Raw genomic sequence first — 24,946 nt, 5'->3', positions numbered from 1 at the left:
TCCTTCAGCTTAAACCCATTACCCCTTGTCCTGTCACTACACTCCCTGATAAACAGGCCCTCACCATCTTTCCTGTAGGCCCCTTTAGGTACTGGAAGGCCGCAATTAGATCTCGCCGGAGCCGCCTTTTCTCCAGGCTGAACAATCCCAACTCGCTCAGCCTGTCCTCATAGGAGAGGTTACATCTATCTTGTTACAACATTTGAAAAACCCGCCTAAATTTATGCTACCTGTTTAGTAATTATCACATCATCTGCTATTGGTTAAATATATTTAAATTAGCATGCATGCTCCTTGAGGGTGTGGGGGGTAATTTGCATAGTCCTTTAATTGAGTCTGTGGTTGTGATTTCCCCCCCACCTTTACCTTTCCCCCAGTTACAGCAGATATTTGTTGACTTCTGGCTTCTTTGGCAATCACCCAGCTCTCCATTCCTTCTGGGGCAGGATGTTTCCTTTTTTTCAGTCTTTTAGTTCCTCTTCATCGTATAGTTGTTAGGAAAGCAATACAATATATTTAACCCTAAATTAAACAGTGTCTAAGCATTAACCCAAACATATTTCTGTCCCTGTGAAGTGGAAAATACTACTTTATAGATATCAATGTTGTGTGGGCAGGGATGGTGTCCACACAAGTTCTCTGAGACAAGCAAGGACAAATGGGAAAGCATGGAAGATCTGTGAGCTGCAAATAAAAGCATGAAGAGGCACCCGAAAAGAAAGGAGCTGCTATTGCCTTATTCCAGGAGAGGTGTTGCGTGAAATGCCCCCTGCAAACAGTTACCTGTCTCCAGGGGCTGTAACAGAAACCTGGTGGATGGGGCTCCTATGGGGACATCAAAACCCAGCTGGCTTGGAAAGCTGCAAAGTTCTTCCCAGCTAAAGCCTCACCATTAATGCAAATCCACAGTCACCAACTGATGATAATTTTGATGCAAGACCATGATCTTCACAAACACTGGTGGCCCCATGACCTTGCCTGGTATTGTAACACTCCAATGGCATGGGCCATTTTGGGTAGGATGAGGGCAACAAATGCGTTTTGGCTGGGATTTTGGCTTGGGAAGGAAAGCAGGGCCAAGACGAGCAAGGAGAGGCAGTAGTGGAGTGTGAACATGAATCTTTTAGGGTCTGGTAGACATCTCAGCTGAGCTCAGAGAAGAGACAGCTCCCCTTTCTATCCCTATGTATCTCTACGGTCCCTTCATATCTCTACAGCCGTCCCTTTGTATCTCTACGGCTGTCTTTGGGCTGCTCAGTCCCACTTTTGAAGGGACCGTATAAGAGAGAGCTGCAATGGGTGATACAAATTCATAGATGTTTATTCTTCATTGGAGCAAAACCACATCATCATTACACATAGCTATTAACAGAGATGTGTGAGCACATCAGTGCATATGTATCCGTGTAGCCGTATCTAGGTATGTGCATTGGTGTGTGTAGATAGAAGAGCACACCCATAGTTGTATCACGCAGTTTATGTATACACATGTGACACTTTACATAGTGGGATGGAGATGTCTTCATGTCTGGTACTCACAGATAGATTTACAGATGCACAGATTCACAGATTGGTAGGGTTTGGAAGAGACCACTGGAGATCATCTAGTCCAACCCCGCGCTAAAGCAGGATCACCTTGAGCATGTCACACAGGACTGCATCCAGGGAGGTTTTGAGTATCTCCAGAGAAGAAGACTCCACAGCCTCTCTGGGCAGCCTGTTCCAGTGCTCTGTCACCCTCAAAGTGAAGAAGTTTTTTTTCTCATGTTCAGACGGAACTTCCTGTGTTCCACTTTGTGCCCCTTGTCCTGTCACTGGGCACCACTGAGAAAAGTCTAGATCCTTCCTCTAGACATCCACCCTTTAGATATTTATAAGCATTAATAACAGCCCCTCTCAGTCTTCTCCAGGCTAAACAGACCCAGCTCTCTTGCAGCCCTTTGCTGGACTCTCTCCAGTAGTTCCTTGTCTTTCTTGAACTGAGGAGCCCAGATCCGGCACTTGGATCTGAATGTGGAATGATGGGCTCAGCCATTCTCAGATCAGCATTTTTCCAGGCTACATCTGCAGGGGCAGATGTCATCTTTGCAGCCCTCCGCTGGACTCTTTCCAGTAGTTCCTTGTCTTTCTGGAACTGGGGAGCCCAGAACTGGACACAGAACTCCAGATGTGGCCTCACCAGGGCAGAGCAGAGTGGGAGGAGAACCTCCGTCAACCTACTGGCTACGCTCTTCTTAATCCACCCCAGGACTGGTGCTTGGGGTTATTCCTCCCTAGGTGCAGGACCCTACACTTGCCCTTATTGAATTTCATATGGTTCCTCTCCACCCAAATCTCCAGCCTGTCCAGGTCTCACTGAATGGCAGCGCAGCCTTCCAGTGTGTCAGACACTCCTCCCAGCAAAGTCGGGGACAAGAATACGGGATTTAGGTCTGCTGAAAGGGAATGTGGAGCTGGTGATCTGATCAAGCTGGTTATCTACCCCAAAAGTTGTTTTTTGCACAGCTTCTGGTGATAAAAGTGAACATTAGATAGGCCTGTGCACAGATCTTCCTGGAATGGGATGCAATACATGTCATTGGAAACAACTCTTACTATGTAACCCATCTGTCCACAAAAGAAAGTCCCCATGACCATGCCCCAAAGCCTGGCAGCCCCATCCCCATCCCAGCCATTGGAGAGGAGGCATGATGGCCAAGTCAAGTTGGTGGAGTAGGAGTATGGCAGCAGCCTGTGTGTCTGCATCAAGGACGGATGGAGTTAGCCAGAGGGAAGTGATCTCTGGGTCACATCCTCCTGTGGAGAAGAGGAGCAGTAGTGCTGGATGTGCAGAGACAATCTAAGTCACAATGGGCCTGTGATATACCACGCTCCTAGCTGTGCAATGCACACGAGCATGTGTGTCCGCCTAGGAGAAGACAGATGGAAATTTGGGAGCTTTTCTCCAAACAAGAGGGGTCGGGAAGGAAATGAGAGGCAGAAAGTTGAGTGCAGGGGGATGGTCCTGGCTTTTCAAGGGGTCTTCAGGAGCCTGGCTGCTTGGGACTTCCCTTAGAGGACAGTGGATGCCATCGTGGAGGATAGGCTCACTTGGGCTCAGCACCATCTCGGCTCAGCCCAGTCACTGCGCCTTGGTTCAGCTGCTGGGCCACCAGTGACCTTGCTTGAAAAAGACCTCCATTTCCCATGTCTACTCTCTCAGCAGCAAGGTATTCACCTTGTGCTCACTCTGCATGCTCAGAAGTTGACCACGCAACCTCTAGACCAGACGACTCCTCTGCGAACATGGCAGTGGCTCTTATATTTAGAAATGAGATTTCCTTCCTGGTCCCCAAAATCAACCCAGCCACTCCTCCAGAAAGATGTGTGTCTCGATGATGCTTTGTTGGGTTTGATTTGGGCTTGAAGCAGAATTGAAAACAGCAGCAACAGCTCCCTGACCTACACCAGTAACCCAGGATGTTTTCTGGAGACTTGCATGCCATAGCTTTTCTTGGCCTGATGTTCCTTGGTGTTTTGGCTGTGTGGAAGAGGTCTCCCCTTGGTCTTCTCCATGTCTGGCTTGTTTTTGTGATGCAGGGTGCTGAAATGGCATCTGGCCACCCAAACTGACAGTGGCTTTTCTCACAGGCAAGGTTTTACTCCTCTGAGTCCTCCCACTACCTGCACGCAGCTCCAAGATGAAGGCAGGAGGCATCACCTCCCACCCTGTCTCCAAGCCTCTCTTCATGAGGTTGGCTCCCACCCTCCTTCCCCCTTTTCTGACCATCAAGCTGTGCTGCCCTTTGCTTCCCAGCCAAGGTGCTCCGCTCCTGCCTGCACCCCACCGCTGCCCCTGAGCTCCCTGGTGCACACCAAGGGCCCAGAGTTCAGTGTCTGGAGTTTCACACTGGGGAGCAAATTTGTGCTCCCGAGCCAGTGACAGGAGATGTTGGTGTTGGAGGCTTGAGGCGCTGTGGGGGGAAGATAGAGCCTGTGGTGCATGTTGGGGGCTGCTGATGCCAAGACCCCATCCCCATCTGTCCCACAGATGGACACTTCCAGTCCTGTCTCCAGGGTGAGGTTTTCAGCCCAGCATGCCCCTGCCCCACAGGTCACAGAATGGTAGGAGTTGGAAGGGACCTCTAGAGGACATCTAGTCCAAACCCCCTGCAGGAGCAGGATCACCTAGAGCAGGTTGCACGGCATTGCGCCCAGGTGGGTTTTGAGTATCTCCAGAGAAGGAGACTCCACAGACTCTCTGGGCAGCCTGTTCCAGTCCTCGGTCACCCTCAAAGTAAACAAGTTTTCTATCCTATTCAGACGGAACTGGCTGTGTTCTAGTTTGTTCCCATTGCCCCTTGGCTTGTCTCCGGACACTGCTGAAAATAGTCTGGCCCCATCTTCTTGACACCCACCCTTTAGACATTTATAAGCATTGCTAAGATCTTGTCTCAGTCTTCTCTTTTCCAGGCTAAACAGACCAGCTCTCTCAGCCTTTCCTCAGAAGACAGATGCTCCAGTCCCCTCATCATCCTTGTAGCCCTTTGCTGGACTCTCTCCAGTAGTTTCCTGTCTTTCTTGAACTGGGGAGCCCAGATCCAGCGCTTGGACCTGACTATGGAATGATGGGCTCAGCCATCCTCAGATCAGCACTTTTCTGGGCCACATCTGCAGGGGCAATGGCAGCAGGGAGGGAAACCCTCAGATCACTGGGATCAGGGGATGGCAGCCCCCTCCCGGGACATATGACCCCCTCAGCCAGGAGGAAAGCAGCTCTGCCGGCTCTGTTCAGAGGGTGCACTCAAAGACAGGGAGCAACATCAACTGCCCACTTCTGAACAAAACCTTTATAACTCTCCTGCCACAGATCCTCTGCCCATATACATGCCTCTGCACTGGTCACCTGTTGTGGTTTATCCCATTTGGCAACTAACCACCACACAGTCGCTCGCTCACTCCCCCCCAGTGGGATGGTGGTGGAGAGAATTGCAAGACTGAAAGTGAGAAAAACAGTGGGTTGAGATAAAGACAGTTTAATAGGTAAAACAAAAGCCACACACGCAAGCAAAGCAAAACAAGGAATTCATTCACTGCTTTCCATAGACAGGCAGGTGTTCAGCCATCCCCAGGAAAGCAGGGCTCCAATGAGTAATGGTTCCTGGGGAAGACAAACGCCATCACTGTGAATGTCCCCTCCTTCCTTCCTTCCTCTTCCCCCAGCATTATATGCTGAGCATGATGTCATCTGGAATGGGATATCCCTTTGGTCAGTTGGGGTCAGCTGTCCCACCTGTGTCCCCTCCCAACTTCCTGTGCACCCCTGGTGTGCTGGTGGGATGGCGTGAGAAGCAGAAAAGGCCTTGATGCTGTGTAAGCACTGCTGAGCAATGACAAAAGCATCCCTGAATTATCAGCACTGTTTCCCGCACAGATCCAAACCACAGCCCCGTAATAGTTACTAGGAAGAAAATTAACTCTCTCCCAGCCAAAACTGGCACATCACCTTAACAAGATGGCCGGTGCCCATGGAACTGCCCTTGGCTGTTGGCACCACCCCAGGTGATGTGAAATGCAGGAGGGATGCAGGACGTGGAGGGCATGGCTGTCGGAGGCTGGAACATCCCCCTGTGTCTCCTCTGGGGCGGCAGGGTTGGACCAAGGAATGGAATCCCAGTCAGAATGGGTTTATGAAAGGCAGGTCCTGCTTGACTAACCTGATCTCCTTCTATGACAAGGTGACACACTCAGTGCATGACAGAAAGAGTCTGGATGTTGCCTACCTGGTCTTTAGTAAAGACTTTGACATGATTTTCGACAGCATTCCCCTGGAGAAACTGGCTGCTCATGGATTGGATGAGTGTATGCTTTGTTGGGTAAAAAGTGGCTGGATGGCCAGGCCCAAAGACTTGTGGGGAATGGAGATAAATCGAGTTGGTGACCGGTCACTAGTGGTGTTCCCCAGGGATCAGTACTGGGGCCGGTTCTCTTTATGTTGTTCTGAGTGTTGATTCAGAGTGTTGATCTGCTTGAGGGTAGGAAGGCTCTGCAGAGAGATTTGGGGAGGCTGGATCGATGGGCCAAGGCCAACTGTATGAGGCTGAACAAGAATCAGTGATGGGTCCTGCACTTGGGTCACAACAACCGCAGGCAATGCTACACGCTTGGGGCAGAGTGGCTGGAAATTTGCCTGGTGGAAAAGGACCTGGGGGTGCTGGTCAACAGCCAACTGAATATGAGCTGGCAGGGTTCCCAGCTGGCCAAGAAGGCCAACAGCATCCTGGCCTGTATGAGGAACAGCATGGCCAGCAGGACTAGGGAAGCGATTGTCCACCTGTACTCGGCACTGGTCAGGCTGTACCTTGAGTGCTGTGTTCAGTTTTGGGCCGTCACTCCAAGAAAGACATTTGAGGTGCTGGAGCATGTCCAGAGAAGGCAGCGAAGCTGGTGAAGGGTTTAGAATACGTCTGATGAGGAGCAGCTGAGGGAACTGGGGTTGTTTATTGCAGAGAAAAGGAGGCTGAAGGGAGACCTGATCACTATCTATAACTACCTGAAAGGCAGTTGTAGCCAGGTGGCTGTCAGTCTCTTCTCCCAAATAACAAGCAATATGACAAGAGGAAACAGCCTCAAGTTCTGCCAGAGGAGGTTTAGACCGGATGTTCAGAAAAATTTCATCACCAAAAGAGTTATCATTCATTGGAAGAGACTGCCCAGGGAAGTGGTTGAGTCACCAGCCCTGGAGGTATTTAAAACACATGTGGATGTGGTGCTTTGGGACATTGTTTAGTGGTTGGACTTCTCAGTGCTAGGTTAAAGGTTGGACTTGATGATCTTAAAGGTCTTTTGCAACCACAAAAATTCTAAGATTCTATGATGCTAAGAGGGCAGGAGCCAGGAGGTTCACCTGGAGAGATGGCATGTGTGCTAACCCCTTCGCTTCTCTTCACCAGTTCTTGCTGGGCAATTGCCAAGACTCAGCTTGGGACCGCAAGACCTACCCACAAGCCCTGTCCATGACGACATCTCCATGCCCAATCCGTCCACCATGCCCAGCTCTTTCCATACACATCATAAATGTCTTCTGCATGACTTTCACCAAAAGTACATCTATGACTTGCACATATCTTTACAATGTCTGATGTATAAATATATTCCATAGATTGTAAATGTCTACAGGAGTACCTGAAGTGAAGACATCTCCATCCCACTATGTAAAGTGTCACATGTGTATACATAAATTGCGTGATACAACTATGGGTGTGCTCTTCTATCTACACACACCAATGCACATACCTAGATACGGCTACACGGATACATATGCACTGATGTGCTCACACATCTCTGTTAATAGCTATGTGTAATGATGATGTGGTTTTGCTCCAATGAAGAATAAACATCTATGAATTTGTATCACCCATTGCAGCTCTCTCTTATACGGTCCCTTCAAAAGTGGGACTGAGCAGCCCAAAGACAGCCGTAGAGATACAAAGGGACGGCTGTAGAGATATGAAGGGACCGTAGAGATACATAGGGATAGAAAGGGGAGCTGTCTCTTCTCTGAGCTCAGCTGAGATGTCTACCAGACCCTAAAAGATTCATGTTCACACTCCACTACTGCCTCTCCTTGCTCGTCTTGGCCCTGCTTTCCTTCCCAAGCCAAAATCCCAGCCAAAACGCATTTGTTGCCCTCATCCTACCCAAAATGGCCCATGCCATTGGAGTGTTACAATACCAGGCAAGGTCATGGGGCCACCAGTGTTTGTGAAGATCATGGTCTTGCATCAAAATTATCATCAGTTGGTGACTGTGGATTTGCATTAATGGTGAGGCTTTAGCTGGGAAGAACTTTGCAGCTTTCCAAGCCAGCTGGGTTTTGATGTCCCCATAGGAGCCCCATCCACCAGGTTTCTGTTACAGCCCCTGGAGACAGGTAACTGTTTGCAGGGGGCATTTCACGCAACACCTCTCCTGGAATAAGGCAATAGCAGCTCCTTTCTTTTCGGGTGCCTCTTCATGCTTTTATTTGCAGCTCACAGATCTTCCATGCTTTCCCATTTGTCCTTGCTTGTCTCAGAGAACTTGTGTGGACACCATCCCTGCCCACACAACATGATCTTCACAATGAAGGGAGCCAAGTGTTTCTAGTGGAGAGGGATCTTGGGGTCTTTTGCTGTCTTTTCACAGCTATATCATGGTCACGAGAAAATCCTAGCTTCATAGAGTTTGCATCCCAGGATCCTGCCCCAAAACACAAATCCTTGGCGGGGGGAGAGAAAGCCAGAAAGGATCCACATGAATTCCCTCTCTTGGGTTGGATAACTCAGAAGCTGCCTGCATCACCTCTTCTTTCTCCTAAGTTGGCATACAGGGAAGCTTCAGAATAGTTTGGTTTGGAGACCTTCAAAAGAGAAAAGACAGCAGCCTCAGCCTCCTGGTGCCCACCACAGCCACAGACCCTTGGAATAAGCTGGCACCATGGAAGGAGGACAATGACAGCCCCAGCAGAGCCATGGGAAAATCCCAGCCTCATGGGGGTTGGCCTTTGTGCTCCTGCAAAAAACAGGATGTCTTGGACCCAAGAAGAGCTTGCACAGCCTGAAAGCCTCTGCAGGAGCTGAACTCACCTCAACTCTGCCCAGTCCTTTAGTGCTGGCAGCTGTGGGGAGAAGGGAAGAGCCCCAGGTTTCAAGAGTAGATATCAGGATGGGATTGGGTCTATTTATTAAGAAGATAATTTCTTTAGATTTAATTTATTGGGAATGAAAAGAATATTTCTTAAGAACACTGACGACAGGACCTGGTCTGCATTACAAGCGAGGAGTGGAAGGGTGCAGGGGACTTTGCACTTACAGTAATTCCGGTTGTCAGCAGAAGAGTCCTCAGCACTACCAGCATCACAGAGCGGTGCAGAGAGAGCAGGGAGACAAGGTGCTTAGGTTCTATGGCCTCACTGTCATCCCACAGCGATGGAAACCTTTGGGTCATTCCCTTGGATGATGCTTTCTTGCATCGTAGCAAAGGCTGGAGTCAAGCCCAGGGTAAGTCCTGATTCTCCCTGCCTCCACCCTGGGGGAAGCCACCCATGAACATAGACCATGCTGCCCCTGGCCAAGGACCACCCCAGGGAGCCCAGGATGCCCCCGTCTCCATCACCCACCAGCCCCACAGCCAGCAGGGATTGCTGCTCACCTTTGGCATCGGTCTCTGCAGGCCCCTGCAAGGCAAAGAAAGGGAGAGGTGGGGAGGCAGAGGTACTGCACAGCCCTGCCTTTCCATGCTCTGGGCTGCACAATGAAGATGATGGCCTGAACCTCCACACCTCACTCAGAGGAGTTGTTTTAGAGCCCAGCCTATGCAACCGTGAATCCCGTTTCCCAGAGTGGCTTCTCCCAAGCTCTCAGCAGCTGTGGACAGCCCAAGTGTGGAGGAGCAGTTGTTGGTCCACTCAGGCCAGCTTGGGGAGGGAGGGCTGGGAGTGCAGAGGGCTGGGAGCAAATGTCTGCCTGGGGCAGGGATGCATTTGGCCATCCCAGTCTTCCCCATCACAGCACCTGTGCTCCCCTCAGGTGATAAAGGAAAGGCCTGAGAGGCTCAGCTTCCACTGAAATGGGGGTAAGGAGCCAGCAATGCTAAACCAGCATGGGTCAGACAGCAGCAGCCTCGCATCAGGCTGCAATTTTACCTCTAAGGTTTGCCCTCATTTTTCCCAAATTGCTCACCTTTCTTCACAGCATAGTAGCTGGCTACAAACAGGAGGAGGAGGGGACAGCCACCACTCCCAGCATGATGCCTGTGGGGAAGGTGTGGAGGAGCCAGGGATTGGTAGCTGTGGGGACAAAAGATGTTGGGGAAGAGGGAGAGTCATGGGGAGAGGAAGCAGGAAGCAGGAGATGCCCTTAGGAACAGGTCAGATCCCAGGTGATGAACCTTCCCATGACCTGGTGCCAGCATCCCGGCATCCCTTGGCCCAATGCTGGGAGAATCTGGGAGTGCAGGGAGGGAATCACTCACCTGTGGTCGATGGTGCTGCGTGGGAGCTGGACTCTGTGCCTGGGAGGAGAAAGGGACAGGGTGAGAGTGTGCAGCTCTCATGGGTACTGCACAGACTAAGAAACTGAGGGGATCCCCTGATTCACCATCTAACAAGCAATGCAATAAATAGACGCATGGAAACGCTGTGGCTCTGGATTAGATGTGGCACCACCATTCTCCCCTTTCCCTGTTGTTGGGGCAGGAGAGGAGCAGGATGCTCTGCCGTGACTGGGAGGAGTTGCCCTGGTGGCACAGGCTGGGCTGAACTGCACCCTGACCCCAAGCATCCCAACCGCCCAGGGACACTCCATGGAGCACAGAAGGGTCCCCACTCTCAAATGAGTCTGTGGAGTCCCAGAACAGTACCTGCCTGTGCCCCACACCCACATCTCACCTGTGACAGTCAGGCGCCAGGCAGCACTGAGGGCAGAGCTCCTCACCCAGTTAGTCTCATTCCTGTGCTGGTATCCACACGTGTACATCCCTGCACTCCCCAGGGTGACATGACCTCGCTGGGCTTTCAGGCTGAAGTCCTCCACCCCGTCCTTGCAGAAGATGACAATTCGGGTATCAGGAGGTGGATGGTCATGGAGCAGCGAAACAAAACCTGTTCCCCCTCCTGAGCACTGGAGGTTTTCAAGAAGAGTTCAGGAACCCAGAAGTCATCTGGAGAGATGGCACAGGGATTCCCCAGGACACTATTACTGTTGTCAGGGATGCAAAACACCCTAAATCCCACCCCACCTCCACTCTCACACACCTCCCTTGTCCAGGCCATCCTGTACTCACCATCACGTGGGGAGCTGCAGATGTCCTGGGTGGTCATGATGGTGCCTGTGCAAGGGGGAAAGAGGGTTTTGGTTAGAGTGACAGCAACCCGGCTCGCCCATGTGCCCCTGGCCAGGTCCCCACTGCTGAGTCCTTGCTGGTCAAGGACCTTCCCACTCGTGTGTCTCTTCCTGCATATCCTCTATCTTCAGGCTTGACACCACCCCAAGCCCAGTTTGGGTGGGTTTGTTGCTCCAGATGGATGCCCCTGGCTCCATAAAGCCCCATTTGCCACCTCTACTAAGTCTCATGCTTGACCTGACCCCCTTTATAGCTATCCTGAAAATACACCTTTTGCTCAGAGCTGTGCCGTAGCTGGAGGAAGCAATCATCTCCCTCCCCTCATCAAAGCAACTCTGCCCCTCATTGCTGCACGGCTGCTCCACACACCCTTTCCCCATCCTCCCCTGTGCCCAGGACGTGCCCTGTACTGCCACGCTCGGCAGCCGTCCAGCACTCAGCCCCAAGGCCAAGAAATCCCCCAACTCACCGAGCAGCAGCAGGAGGAAGGCAGGGCGAGAAGGAGACAGCCTGGCACATCCCACCTGCCCCAGCATTTTTTGGGGTGCTGCGGGAACACCGTCTCCTCTATGTGCCTGCTGTCCTCTGAGGTGGGGACAGCGGTTCAAGAGCTGCCTGTGCCGTGGCTGTCAGCGCAGCTGGGACTGCTCCTGTTGCATTTCTGTGGCTAGCAGTGCCTTTCCCACAGCGAGAGGCTGTGACGAGTGGGGGCCCTGCCTCAGCCCCCACTGCGGATGCTGTGCCTGCAGAGCTCCTGTTTTCATTTCCATACACTCAGACAGCAGAGTATGAGCTCTGTTTGCCCTAGTGGGCAACATCCTCCCTGAAAAGTCCTCCTTGTCCCCCATCCTGTTTGGCACTGTTGGTGCCAGATCTACCCCATCTGCTCATGCCTGGGGCTCTGCCCCATAGCTGGACATCCCCAGGTCCCCATGAGGCCAGCAAAATCATCAGCCCCTCCTAAACCCTTTGTGCTCCTGGACCTGGAGTGACAGGAGGTGGTGGTGTGGGAGGCTTGAGACTCTGTGGCGGGAAGATAGAGCCTGTGGTGCATGTTGGGGGCTGCTGAAGCCAAGACCCCATCCCCATCCGTCCTACAGCTGCTGGACACCGACAGTCCTGTCTCCTGGCTGAGGTTTTCAGGCCACAGATGGATGGGTGTGGGGTACAGAGGGACCCTCAGTGGAGACAGAACACTCAACCAGGGGAAGGACACCAGCGCCATGCCATGCCTGCCTGCACACAACTCCATCCTCAGCAAAGCCACATGTTGCCAAGTGTCCTGTCCCTTCTGCCCACACCACTGTGCCATGTCTCACCTGTGACAGCTAGATACCAGGGAGCACTGAGGGCACAGCTCATCACCCACTTGCTCTTGTCCCTCTGTTGGTACCCACACGCGTATGTCCCCGCACTGCCCAGGGTGATGTTCAGAAACACCAAGTAGTTCAGCTGCCCCTGTTGGGCTTTCAGGATGTGCTCCTCCATCCCATCCTTGCCAAAGATGATACGGGTAGCTGTTGGCCCTGTCGCATTGAAACACCTGGCCAGAACTGTGTCACCAGTCTGAGCAGAAGGTAAGTTGAGGCTCTGAGGAGGAGCCAGGAGGTCACCTGGTGAAGGTAGTGATGCAGGGATGTTACAGGCCAGCGTTAGCGATGGCAGAATGGGTTTTTATTAAGAGGAACAGCCATCTGGCTCATCCTGATACCCCTGCCCAGGTCCTCACTGCTGAGTCCTTGCTGGGTGAGAACCTTCATACCTGTGCACCTCCATCCCATATCTCCTTGGCCCCACATCCTCACCATGTCAGGCAATGCATCTGATCTGGACTCCAAATTCACCACGTCTCTTTGACCCTTTGTCTCCACCCTCTGCCCCACCTTACCCATTTCAGAGCTCTGCATCCTGGCAGTGAAGGGCCCTTAATGAATCATAGAATGGCCTGGGTTGGAAGGGGCATTAAAGAACATCTAGTTCACATCCCCCTGCCATGGGCAGGGACACCCTCCACTAGACCAGGTTGCCCAAAGCCCCATCTAACCTGGCCTTAAACCTTTCCATGAAGAGCCACCCAAAGTCCCAAGTGCCACCTCTCTGTCTGCTCCACTTGCAGAACACCGCAGGCAGAGAGCTTCTTTGCATCCAACATGACAGGTGCCCTCACCACAAGGAAAGGTATTTTCATTTCAATTCAGGATGATAAAAATGACAAAGCTTTGTCCATCCTCCCACCCCACTGATGTGTCCCTCAAGACTGTTTCTCTAATGCTCAACACAGAACATAGAATCATAGGATCATTTAAGTTGGAAAAGACACTTAAGATCATTGAGTACAACTGTAAACCTCACACTGCCAAGTCCAACCACTAAACAATGTCCCAAAGCACCACATCCACGTGTGTTTTAAACACCTCCAGGTGTGGTGACTCAACCACTTCCCTGGGCAACCTGTTCCAATGAATGATAACTCTTTCAGTGAAGAAATTTTTCCCAATATCCAATCTAAACCTCCCCGGCCACAACTTGAGGCCGTTTCCTCTTGTCCTATCACTAGTTACTTGGGACAAGAGACCAACTTACACTTGGCTACAACCTGCTTTCTGGTAGTTCTAGAGGCTGATCAGGTCCCCCCTCAGCCTCCTTTTCTCCACAATAAACAACCCCAGTTCCCTCAGCTGCTCCTCATCAGACCTGTTCACTAGACCCTTCACCAGCTTCACTGCCTTCTCTGGACACGCTCCAGCACCTCAGATGTCTTTCTTGGAGTGACGGCCCAAAACTGAACACAGCACTCAAGGTACGGCCTGACCAGTGCCGAGTACAGGTGGACAATCGCTTCCCTAGTCCTGCTGGCCATGCTGTTCCTGATACAAGCCAGGATGCTGTTGGCCTTCTTGGCCAGCTGGGAACCCTGCCAGCTCATATTCAGTTGGCTGTTGACCAGCACCCCCAGGTCCTTTTCCACCAGGCAAATTTCCAGCCACTCTGCCCCAAGCGTGTAGCATTGCCTGCGGTTGTTGTGACCCAAGTGCAGGACCCATCACTGATTCTTGTTCAGCCTCATACAGTTGGCCTTGGCCCATTGATCCAGCCTCTCCAGATCCCTCTGCAGAGCCTTCCTACCCTCAAGCAGATCAATACTCCCACACAACTTTGTGTCATCCGCAAAGTTACTGAGGGTGCACTCGATCCCCTTGTCCAGATCATTGATAAAGGTATTAAAAAGAACCAGCCCCAGTACTGAGCCCTGGGGAACACCACTAGTGACCGGCCACCAACTCGATTTAACTCCATTCAGCACAAGTCTTTGGGCCTGGCCACTTTTTACCCAGCAAAGTGTACACTCATCCAAGCCATGAGCAGCCAGTTTCTCCAGGAGAATGCTGTCGGAAATGGTGTCAAAGGCTTTACTAGAGTCTAGGCAGACAACATGCACAGCCTCATCCACTAAACGGATCACCTTGTCATAGAAGGAGATCAGGTTAACCAAGCAGGACCTGCCTTTCATAAACCCATGCTGACTGGGCCTGATCGCCTGGTTGTCCTGTACGTGCCACGTGATTTCACTCAAAATTATCTGCTCTATAACCTTGCCCGGCACCAAGGTCAGACTCATAGACCTTTAGTTCCCCGCATCCTCCTTCCAGCTCATCTTCTAGATGGGCGTCACATTGGCTAACATCCAGTCAACTGGGACTTCCCGGTTAGCCAGGACTGCTGATAAATGATTAAAAGTGGCTTGGTGAGCGGTAACTCAGTAAAAAGAAAACAGAAAAAAAGCAGCCATACATCCCCCTTCTTCTCTTGCAATGTAGGAGACATGAATATGGGATTTGGATGTGCTAAAAGGGAATGCGTTGCCCGTGGTCTTTTCAAGCTGCTTATCATGGAATCATAGAATGGTTTGGGTTGGAATGGACCTTAAAGCCCATTTAGTTCCAACCCCCCCGCCATGGGCAGGGACACCCTCCACTAGACCAGGTTGCCCAAAGCCCCATCTAACCTGTTCTTAAACACCTCCAGGGATGGGGCCTCCACAACCTCTCTGGGCAACCTGTTCCAGTGCCTCACCACCCTCACAGTAAAAAATTTCTTTCTAATATCTAATCTAAATCTACCCTCTTCTCGTTTAAACCCATTACTCATTGTCCTATCACTACACTCCCTGATAAACAGGCCCTCTCCAGCTTTCCTGTAGGCCCCTTTAGGTACTGGAAGGCCGCAATTAGATCTCCCCGGAGCCTTCTCTTCTCCAGGCTGAACAATCCCAACTCTCTCAGCCTGTCCCCGTAAGAGAGGTGTTCCAGACCCCTGATCAGCTTCGTGGCCCTCCTCTGGACTTGCTCCAACACCTCCATGTCTTTCTTGTACTGGGGCCCCCAGAGCTGGATGCAGTACTCCAGGTGGGGTCTCACCAGAGCAGAGTAGAGAGACAGAATCCCCTCCCTTGACCTGCTGGCCATGCTGCTTTTGACGCAGCCCAGGACACGGTTGGGTTTCTATGCTGCAAACGCACATTGCTGGCTCATGTTGAGCTTTTCGTCAATCAACACTCCCAAGTCCTTTTCCTCAGGGGTACTCTCCACCCATTCTCCACCCAGCCTGTAGTTGTGCTTGGGATCATGCCAACCCTGAAAGGTGTTTTTTGCAGAGTTTTTGGCCATAAAAATGAAGGCTTGATAGGCCTGTGCACAGATGTTCCCGGAATGGGATGCAATACACATGTTTTGAAACTTCTCTTATTTAACCCAACTCTCTGCGAAACCAAGTCCCCATGCCCCAAAGCCTGGAAGCCCCAGGGAGGAGTCAGGAAGGAAACAAGAGGCAGAAAGGCAAGTGCAGGGGACACTCCTGGATTTTCAAGGGGGTCTTCAGGAGCCCAGCTTCTTGGGACTTCCTGTTAGAGGACAGTGGATCCCACCGTGAAGGACACGCAAAGCTGGGCCCAGCACCATCTTAGCTCGGCTCACAGCTCCTCACAGCAGCTGCTGGGCCTCGAGCTACCTCGCTCTAAAAAAAGCCCTCCCTTTCCCACATCTGCTGTCTCAGCAGCAACGTATTCACATGCTGCTCGCTCTGTGTGCTCAGAAGTTGACCACAGAACTGCTGGGCCAGACCACTCCTTCATGCACACAACCATGGCTCTTATGTGTAGAAATGAGATTTCCTCCCTGGTGACCAATATCAACCCAACCGCTCCTCCAGAAAGACGTCTGTCCCCATGATGCTTTGCTGGGGTTGAGCTGAGCTTGAAGCAGAATAGAAAAGTGCAGCAGCAGCTGCAAATTTCCAGGCCAGGGGCCAAGAACAGGTGTGGGAAGGCAGAGGGCTGGCGGGCTGGAAACAAGACCATCTCTTTGCATAGCTATGGCCTTAGTTGGCTGTGTTCTGGACTGGATGACGAAGACAACAGGCTGAACCTTTTCATCACACTTAAGAAGGCATTTTCAGCACAGCCTAGGAGGGTTTGGAGTGCCAGCACCCAAATTAGCACATCTCAATCACCAAGCCCCTGTGGACACCCTGTATAGATGAGATGCAGGTGAAGGTGGCTGGATCTTTCACCTGTACCATCCCCTTGTGCGTCCCTGCTGGTGAGGGATGCCTCAGCAGGATTTGTTGTGCCTGCAGAGCTCCGTGCCCTACAGAAGCAGCCCGGGCTGTTTGCTGGAGCCTTGCATGCAATAGCTCTGTTTGGCCTGATGTTCCTTGGGGCTTTGGATCTGCGGAAGAGGTCTCCACTTGCTCTTCTCCACCTCTCACCTGTTTTTTGATTAACAGTGCTGAAATCATGTCTGGCCAGCCAAACGAACAGTGCTTTTTCTCACAAGCAAGGTTTTACTCCTCTGAGTCTTCCCACTGCCCACATGCACCTCCAAGATGAAGGCAGGAGGCATTAGCTCAAGTCCTGCCTCCAAGCCTCTCTTCATGAGGTTGGGTCCCACCTTCCTTCCCCCTTTCCTGACCATGGAGCTTTTCTGCCTTGTGCCTTCTCACTTGACACCACCCCAAGCCTGGTTTGGGTGGCTCTGTGGTTCCAGGTGGGTGACCCTGGAAGCACTGAACTTCTCCTAAATCTTGCCTATTGATACAAAGCCAATTATGAGAGCACTGTGGACCAAGGAAACCTGCTCATCTTTGAAAATCAATCATTACCCCATTCTCTTCTTTTTCCACTTTTTTTTTTTCCACTATTTAGCCCCTTCAATCCAGGCGCCCTACTCCATCTTTTCCACCAATGCCCTAAGTGTCCACACATCTCTGCTGCTAGCACGGTGACAATTCACTCCACCCTTCCCACCTTCCTCCTGGATCTCTGTGTCCAACCTCCCACCCTGCTCCAGACTCACAGAGCATCTACAATGGAATGGTGGGGAAGTCAGGACAGGAGCTTTGACCCACCCCCCCAAAAATTGTCTCAAAGCAGCTTCATTCTTGTGCAAAAATCCTGCACCCCTAGTGGCAGGGCTGTCCTGTTAACCAAGTGTCCCCTTGCAAGGTAGGGCAGGGATTGATGGGGTCAACAGCATCCTCTGGCAAGAGGGATGGAGCCAGAGAGCAAACTGGACTTCAGGTGCCTGCACCCCACCAGGTTCCACCTTCCCAGCTCAACCCCAAGCTGCAACCATCCCCAAACCCCTCCCTGAAAGAGGGACACTCCCCCCCCTCAAAGCACTACAAGAGCACAGGGGCTTTGAGGTTGCATTGCTAAACCCTCCTCAAGCCCTGAGATGTTGGAGGTGCGTGACTCCACAGCAAACCCCAGCTCATGGTGACGCTATTTCTAGAACACAGACAAGCCCTGGCCTTTCTCCATCGGTTTTACTGGGTTTAAAAAAAAAAAGTTGTGGTAGGAAACAAGCCGTCCCTTCATAATGCAGCATTTGAGAGGGCTGCTCTGCTCCCCCTCAAGCTCGCTCTCAAAATGGTTTGGGTGCATCTAGGGAAAATTAGCTTTAAAATGGCACTGGCTTGTTGTTGTTTGCATTTTTCTTTCAAGCTGCCATGTTTTCCAAACACTCCAGAAATTTCCAGCATTGTCTGTGCTCTGGGACGTACAGCAGCTGTTTTCTGTTGTTTAAAGCCTCTTATTTTCATTTTCTCCCCACCTTTCCAAAGCTCACTCAAGGCTATAAAAGATGCAGACCACTGGAAACCTTGCAGAAGCTCTGGGACCTCACTCCATGTTCTCCCCAACATCAAGCCTCAGCCCTCCCCAGATCATGTTTCACCCTTGGGTTACCAGAGAAGAGAAACATCAAAGACCAGGAAATACAAATATATATTTGAAAAGGAAACCGAAACTGAGCGCTGTGCAAAAGAAACATGCAGAAGAGGAGAGAAAAGGGAGGAAGAGGCTTATTTCTGTTGATTTTCCAGTGAGTGTGCTCCTTTGGCTACAGAGCTAAAGATGCTTCTCCTTGGTGGACATCATCTCTGTTCCTGCCCCACAGAGACGGTTTGACCCAACAAGGAACAACAGATCCCCACAAGGTGAATCCAGAATCCCTGGGAATGGAGCGCAGGGACTAAACTCAGTGATTGTGCAGAAATGGGGAGGATATACGGGGCTGGAAGGGTTTGGACTGGGAGAGGATGCGCACAGGACCATGTAGACCCATTTCCACCCATGCAAGCTCAGAGGAGATTGGACTGAAGACCTCTCTCCCGTTGCACGTTGGGCAGATGGGGGCATTACAAGCCTCCATGCTAGCCAAGTCTCTGAGCTGCTGCCAGTGGAGCTTCAAGGTTGGTTTAATCAGGCAAAGGTAGTGGAGCTCCAAGGTTGTTTTTTAGCAGGCAAAGGTATCTGTAACTCTGGAGATCCCCTGGGCTTCCCTCACAAGCCCAGGGCATTTGAAACAGCTGCATCAGCAGCTGGGTTGTCTGTTAGTCCAGTGTCTGAGACACACATAAAAAAAGGAGAAATTAGGAAATGCTGTTCTTCCCAGTGACGTTGAAAGGATATTGCATATTTGTATTGCAATCCGTGAATGTTACAGGAACCTCGGGGCTGAGGCTGCAGAGAAAATGGCGGGGGGGGGAGGAACAGTTTCACCCCAGGGATGCTGGAAACCTACTGGGGACAGCTGTGACCTGCCCCGAGCTACCCAGAACAGGCGCCCGCAAACACGATGCAAAACACCATGATGAAGCAGCCTCTTGTGGGGTCCTTTTCAGGGTGGGGAGGAAGGCACCAGGTGCTGCTGCACGGTTTGCAAGCCCATGTGCATGCACCCAACGCATCCATACCCATCCCGCCCATCTCATCCTCCTGCTCTCTCTTCCCCAAGAACATGCTGGGTCATTCCCCAGGGGATGCATCATGGGCAGGAAACCAGCCTCGGTTTCCTCTTCCCCTTCAGCTTGGTCCTGGGGAGCTCAGCGCTGCCTGCAGATGAGCGTGATGACAAGGAGCTGGCTGGCTGAGGCTGTGGGTAGCCTGCTTTTGCTGGGCTGGCTGGCAGGTAGGTGGCTGGACAGGGTGTTTGGGGGCACTTTGGAGAGTCACACTGGGGGGCAGGCAGCACCATGGGATGACATGGGGTGGATTTTAAGAGGTCCCCTTGGGAAATCTCATAGAATCATAGAATGGTCTGGGTTGGAAGGGACCTCAAAGATCATCTAGTTCCAAACACCCTTTTTTGGGGTTTTGTTTTTTTGTTTTGTTTTGTTTTTTTAACGTGGTGACAGAGGTTGCACAGTCCACATAGTTCAGAGCATTCCCCTGTACCTCAGCCCGTGCCAGGCAAACAACCCAAGTTTTAAACTCTTTGGAAAGTGCTTCCCCTGTCAAAGTCACCAACCAGGGTTTCCTGCTCTGTTGTGTGAATGCAGGAAGGCATGGCAGCTCCTGCTGACAGCAGGAATAAGTCTTGGCCTTATGAGGAACTGCTTTTCTCAGAGCTGTCAGGAAGTCCTAGCAAAGGCATCAGCAGCATGGTGCCCTGGAAATGCCTAAGACCGAAAGGACACGCTGCTGCTCATGTGTTCAGACACTGCCAGTCCCTCACGGTGCAGGAGGTGCTGGGGGCTGAGTGTCTCAGGACATCAGTAGGAGGGCAGGAAGGCTCTCAACAGCTGGAGCACAGCCTGTGGTGTCCTGCTGCACCCACACGCTGCTTTGTCACCTGGCTGAGTCCGGTTAGCAGCTATGGCATTAGCATTAAAGGCATCTGTCTGGTTCATCTGGCACCCTCGTTGACAGCGTCCTCAGGGGGAATAAGGAATTAAAGGCACCTTGAAGCTTTGCTACGTTTCCCTCAGAGGTGAAGCCCTACAAGATGCAAATATCTGCTGGCAGGGAAGCCTGGGGAAGCTTCTCTCTGAGCTATGCTTGCTATATATGCCCTGGGGATGCCCAAAGGATTTCAGTCTCCCTCTGGCTCCTTTAATAAACATTATTTCCCATGGAAACAATTTAAAAGAAAAAATTTTGGAGCACAGGCTCAGTTTACTGGGGAAGAATACCACGCTCAAAGGGAAAGGGAGCCCTGGGATGCACTCAGCGTGCAGTGGATCCAGCTGGTTTGGTTGATCTCACTCTAGCCATAATCTACAAGAGATTTTGCTCAGCTTGGAGGAAACTCTCCTCTCTGAAGCTCTGTTCGAGCTCCTTTTCAGGACCAGCACTGGAAGAGCTCTCTCCAGAGAGAGTAATTCGAAGAGCAAGACAAGAGCAAAAATTAGGAGCTTCTGGAGTGATTTCTAAGTTGTCCAACAGTCTGAAACCACAGGATGGGCTTTATGGAGGGTCTGAACATCCATTTCTGCTGTGGCAGGTTGTGGACAACCCCTGGCCAGTGACTTACACTGACAACAGAGACGTAAGGAAGGTGGCAGCTCCCGCAGAGGGAATCGCATCCTTGTGTTAATCCATGAGCACAGGGTTGGTCCCTCTTGGGGTCCAGGCATGGTGTGGATGTCCCTAGCTGGGCAGAAAGGGACAAGGCATCCCCAAAATGCCCCTTTAACTCCTCACTGGTGTGATTTCTGACCTCCTTCATGCTGAGGTCCACAGGAAACTTTCCCCATCTTCTGCAAGCTTTCCCAAGGTTGCACATCCCGCCCCAAAGAGATGTCCCCTGCAAGGTGTCCTCTTCTAGACTAGCAGATCATCTCAGACCAACCCCTTCTGCTGCTCCACACAGGTGCTGGTGGGATGGAGTCAGAGACCTGCAGCTCCCCAGGTGAGTGCAGAAAAAAGGGGTCATTGGAAAAACCCTCCAGGTCCACATTGTAACGTTGCTTAGGTCCATTGGATGGTGTCTCCTCATCCTGGGCCTTCCAAAAAGGCAGCCATGATCCTAGGGCTGGTGTTTCCTTTCAAGGTGGAAGGCAAAGCAAAAGGAAAAAAAAAAAAAAAAAAAGAAAGAAATCCACCATCTATATGGGAAGGGGTTTGTACGGTACGGCATCAAAGATATCAGTTTTGCTAGGGAGGATTTTGGTGGAGGAAGCTGCAATTTTAAATTTTATGATGGAGTGTGAAATATTAGCTTGAAATTAAAGAAAACAGAAACACTCCCTTTTGGAAATACCACAATGAAGTGCTTTCATTGCCCCAGATTTTACATATTTTGTCTGAGTCTTTTCTGAAATGCCCAGCTTGGATGGAAAAAATGGTTTTGGTCACTAGAAACAGTATGTTTCACTAGATCTACCCTCCTGTTTTCCTCCCACTGTGTTTACCTGTATCAGTGCTGACTCCTGAAATGAGCAGAGCTTTTCCTTTCTATAGTCAAAGGATTTTCAGTCATCAGATCACTGAAAAACAGGCTCTTCCAAGCTCTTCCTCCTTCTCCCCCCATTTAATTTACTATTTCTACCAAAAAGCAGCTACAAGGTCAACACTGAGGTCGGAGCAATGAAAACCCATTGCTCATCAATCCTCATCTCCACACCATCACACCACGACTGCGTCTCTTTGCTCTTGCAGGTGACTTTCCCCCGCCAGCACTCTTCCCAAACATCTCCTCAGCTCATGAAGGCGACTTGATTCTTGCCCGGTGCCTCGTTTTTTCCCATATGCCCATCACTCACATCTTCTTCTGCAAGAATGGGGTGGAAGTGGCCAACCACCCAGTGGGAAAAGGCCAGTTCACATCCACGCTCGCCATCCAGCTCTCCGCAGAGAGCAGTGGCACATACTCCTGCAGATACCAACGGCAAAGCAGCCTTGGACAGGTCATGCTTTCAAGGCTGAGTGCCCCATGGCTCCTGACCATCGGAGGTGAGTGGACAAAGGCAAGGGAAGGTTGTCCCTGACCCATACCAGGGACAGCTCTTGAGAAACCCCAGAAGTGGTTGCCCCTGCTTGCATGGATTCAAGGTCCCTGCAAGTGCCAACGCAGCTGGGTCTTGACCAGCAAGACTAGTCCAGTGCAGGGATGCTCCTGGTTTACTACAGGTCCTTACAGGGTCAACTCAGTTGGGTCTTGACCAGCATGACCAGTCCAGTGCAGAGATGGTCCTGGTTAACCCCAGGTCCCTGCAGTGCCAACACGGCTGGGTCTTGACCAGTAAGACCAGTTCAGTAAAGGGATGCTCCCAGTTAATGCCACCAGAGTATCCTAGGAGTAGTCACACGCCACCCCAAAGCACCACGGCTTGGCCATGCTTTGGCAACCCCCACAGCATGGGGAGGAGGGGACAGTTTTGGGGTTATCCTTTCTCCACATGTTTGTTGTCCAGGTGGGAAGGATGACCCAAGGAACAACACCATTGCTATCAGCCCAGAACTACCAGCTGAAGGTAAGCGTTCCTGGTTTTCTGGATAAAGTTTGGCCAAGTATCCTGGTTTCCAAGCTCTAAGGTGCCACCAGTGATGCTACCAGCTTCAGCTTGGCCAGACCCCACAAATGGAAATTGCTCATTTTTTCCTTCCCAGGGAGTATAGACCTTTATCACAAAGCAGCTGAGATACATTCTGCAGTTCACTTCACCTTTCCATCACTCCCTGATGGGTGCTTGAGGCAAACCAGCTGAAGAAGGGACCAATATTCCCAAGCCTCTCCCACGGCCTGGAGGTCCCTGGGTTGAGTACAAGCTGTCATGAGCTCTTACTGGGGCAGGGGGAAGTAAAGTAAATATGGGGCTTCATGAGGAGAAACATGGGGAACTTCTATCTCAGTGCTCTGGAGCTTCCTTCCCACCAACACAGAGGTAGCTCTGCAAGTTTTCTCGCATGACCAAAAATGAACCACATAGCCCAGGACATGGTGGGGATGGTCTGGGGCTTGGCTTTACCCGCTTTGGCCCTGTGGAACCCAGTGCTCCTACTCACCACCATCTGCTTTCTTTCTCCCAGGGCTGGGAATCTCCGTCAGCCTGGCCTTTGTAGTCCTCTCCCTCCTGGGTCTGGCTTTGGGCATCCATCTCCTCCTGCAGATTGGTAAGAGAACCACCAGCCCTGTTGCGTGGTGCCCATTTAACCGTGCTATCAATTGAGGATTCACGAGTGCGCACACTAAAATCAAGCAGTCTGCAAGATCAGGGGGCACGAAGTGGACTTTGGGTCATCTGAGGAGGCTTTGGAAGCCCCCACCAAGGCACGGAGCTGTGCACACCTCATGGAGGCTCCTCTCTGCAGGGATGGTCTAACAAGATGTATTGACCCATCACTATGTCTTGCTTGCAGGACAGCAAGTCCACCTGGCCAGGCTGAAGATCTTCATGCCCCGGTAGAAGACCACAGCATTTCACAGATGCTGTGAAGGAAGAGATGTCCAGGAGTCCTTGCAGGTGGAGGACCTCTTGGCAGAGCAAAGAGATGCTCCAAGGTGCTGGGGGGTCCATGGCAAGGACCACAATGAATTGTCAGCTCCCCATGGCTGTGGCAGGGAGGAATTGACCCAAGATGGTGTCCCTTGACTCAATGCCACCTGCACTGCATCTCCAACCACCAAAAGCAGCTCTCAGCCAAAATACACTGCCCGAGCCAGTGGCAGGTGAAGAGTTTGGCCAGCTGTGAACATCATGGTGGCTCTTGGGCAGGAATTAATTAAAAAGGTCCTTCAATTAAAAAGGTGTTTTGCCTCTGATTGTTGGCCGTCTGTGTTGGTCTCTGAAGGTCTCATAGATGCTTAATTCTCCACCAAATGGAGGTAGGAGCCTGAGTCCCACTTGAGTCTTGGCTGTAAATGTCGCCTCGCATGGTTGGAGCCCGTCAACACATTGCTCAAAGGCACCTATTGCCAGCAGTACCCAAGCCTGGAAGAGGGTAAACCTGGTGAGTCTTCCCATCAGGAAGGCCCACCAAAGGTCCCATGTGATCCACCAGACATTCGAGAAGGACTAAGGGGTGAAGGGAAAGGGGAAAGGTTGTGGTTGGGCTTGTGCCACCCACCCCCTGTCTGGAAGGAGGGAGGCAGAGGGGGTGTCAGGTCGTTGGAGAGGGATGATGGAGACATGTCCACATGGCTTTGCCCCATCCCACCTCTCAACTGCATCTAACCCTTCAGTCAGCAACAAAAAAGGCTTTGATTTGCATTTCAGAGCTCCCTCGCACCCTTCTTCCCCACAAAACCCAGCAAATCTCATCCTGCCCTCACCACTAACCCACAGCCGCTGTGACCCCCATCCACCTCTGCTGCCCCAGGCCACCACATTACGGGTTTGGTTGTTTTTTTTTCACTGCGTTTGGCTGCTGCTGCCACTTCCAACCACAAAGTAGAACAAATAAAAAAAAATAAATAAAAGCCCCAAGAAAAATCTGTTCACTCACAGGAAACCCCCAGAGGGCTGCACCTCACAGTGAAATGTGACACAGCTCATGGTAACCACCAACCTCTCATCAGATAACGTGGCACATGAAGAAGCCCAGAGCTGTTTTCTCCTCCTTCGCCACACAGGAAGGAAAGCAGAACAAAAGAAAAGATATTAATTTTTTGGCCCAGAAGAGATCTGCCCCACTATTTGCAGTGCTTGGCTGGAAGTGGTCCAGCTACACAAGATCTTATCTCCAAAATGTACACCTCTAGATGGAGGGATGGGCAGGCAGATGAATGGAGGGTGCAGAGATTGGTTGAGGTAGAAGAGAGATGACTCAGACTGGCATGATCACCATAGGCACAGAGGG

General features: G+C 51.4%; 2 protein-coding genes across 6 annotated transcripts in view; one reads left to right on the top strand and one right to left on the bottom strand.

Moving 5' to 3' along the window:
• Positions 1–5,012: 5,012 nt before the first annotated feature.
• The window catches only part of LOC129198843 (uncharacterized), a 28,609-nt gene continuing 8,675 nt past the window's right edge, over positions 5,013–24,946 (bottom strand). The window contains exons 4-12 of the mRNA XM_054808470.1: positions 24,593–24,706; positions 23,153–24,078; positions 10,804–10,848; positions 10,409–10,680; positions 9,994–10,032; positions 9,702–9,808; positions 9,172–9,196; positions 8,833–8,867; positions 5,013–8,380 (exon numbers count right to left, since the gene is read on the bottom strand). The gene's annotated coding sequence lies outside the window, so the exon portion shown is untranslated. The remainder of the gene's footprint in view (positions 8,381–8,832; positions 8,868–9,171; positions 9,197–9,701; positions 9,809–9,993; positions 10,033–10,408; positions 10,681–10,803; positions 10,849–23,152; positions 24,079–24,592; positions 24,707–24,946) is intronic.
• On the top strand, positions 17,781–23,909 carry LOC129198849 (uncharacterized). 5 transcript variants are annotated; one of them, XM_054808481.1, is made up of 7 exons: positions 17,785–18,360; positions 19,161–19,334; positions 21,018–21,056; positions 21,806–22,099; positions 22,561–22,620; positions 23,177–23,260; positions 23,507–23,909. In XM_054808481.1, the coding sequence occupies exons 2-7, from the start codon at positions 19,193–19,195 to the stop codon at positions 23,551–23,553; spliced, it is 666 nt and encodes a 221-aa protein (XP_054664456.1). In that variant the 5' UTR covers positions 17,785–18,360; positions 19,161–19,192; the 3' UTR covers positions 23,554–23,909. The 5 variants fall into 5 exon arrangements, with proteins under 5 accessions (XP_054664457.1, XP_054664458.1, XP_054664454.1 ...); XM_054808483.1 differs by having other exon boundaries at positions 17,783–18,360; positions 19,233–19,334; positions 23,177–23,909; XM_054808479.1 differs by having other exon boundaries at positions 17,783–18,360; positions 23,177–23,909.

Source organism: Grus americana, chromosome 36 (genome assembly GCF_028858705.1).
Source record: "Grus americana isolate bGruAme1 chromosome 36, bGruAme1.mat, whole genome shotgun sequence".
Taxonomy (NCBI): domain Eukaryota; kingdom Metazoa; phylum Chordata; class Aves; order Gruiformes; family Gruidae; genus Grus; species Grus americana.
The sequence above is the reverse complement of the archived record's forward strand: the minus strand, read 5'-3'. Positions and strand labels throughout refer to the sequence as shown.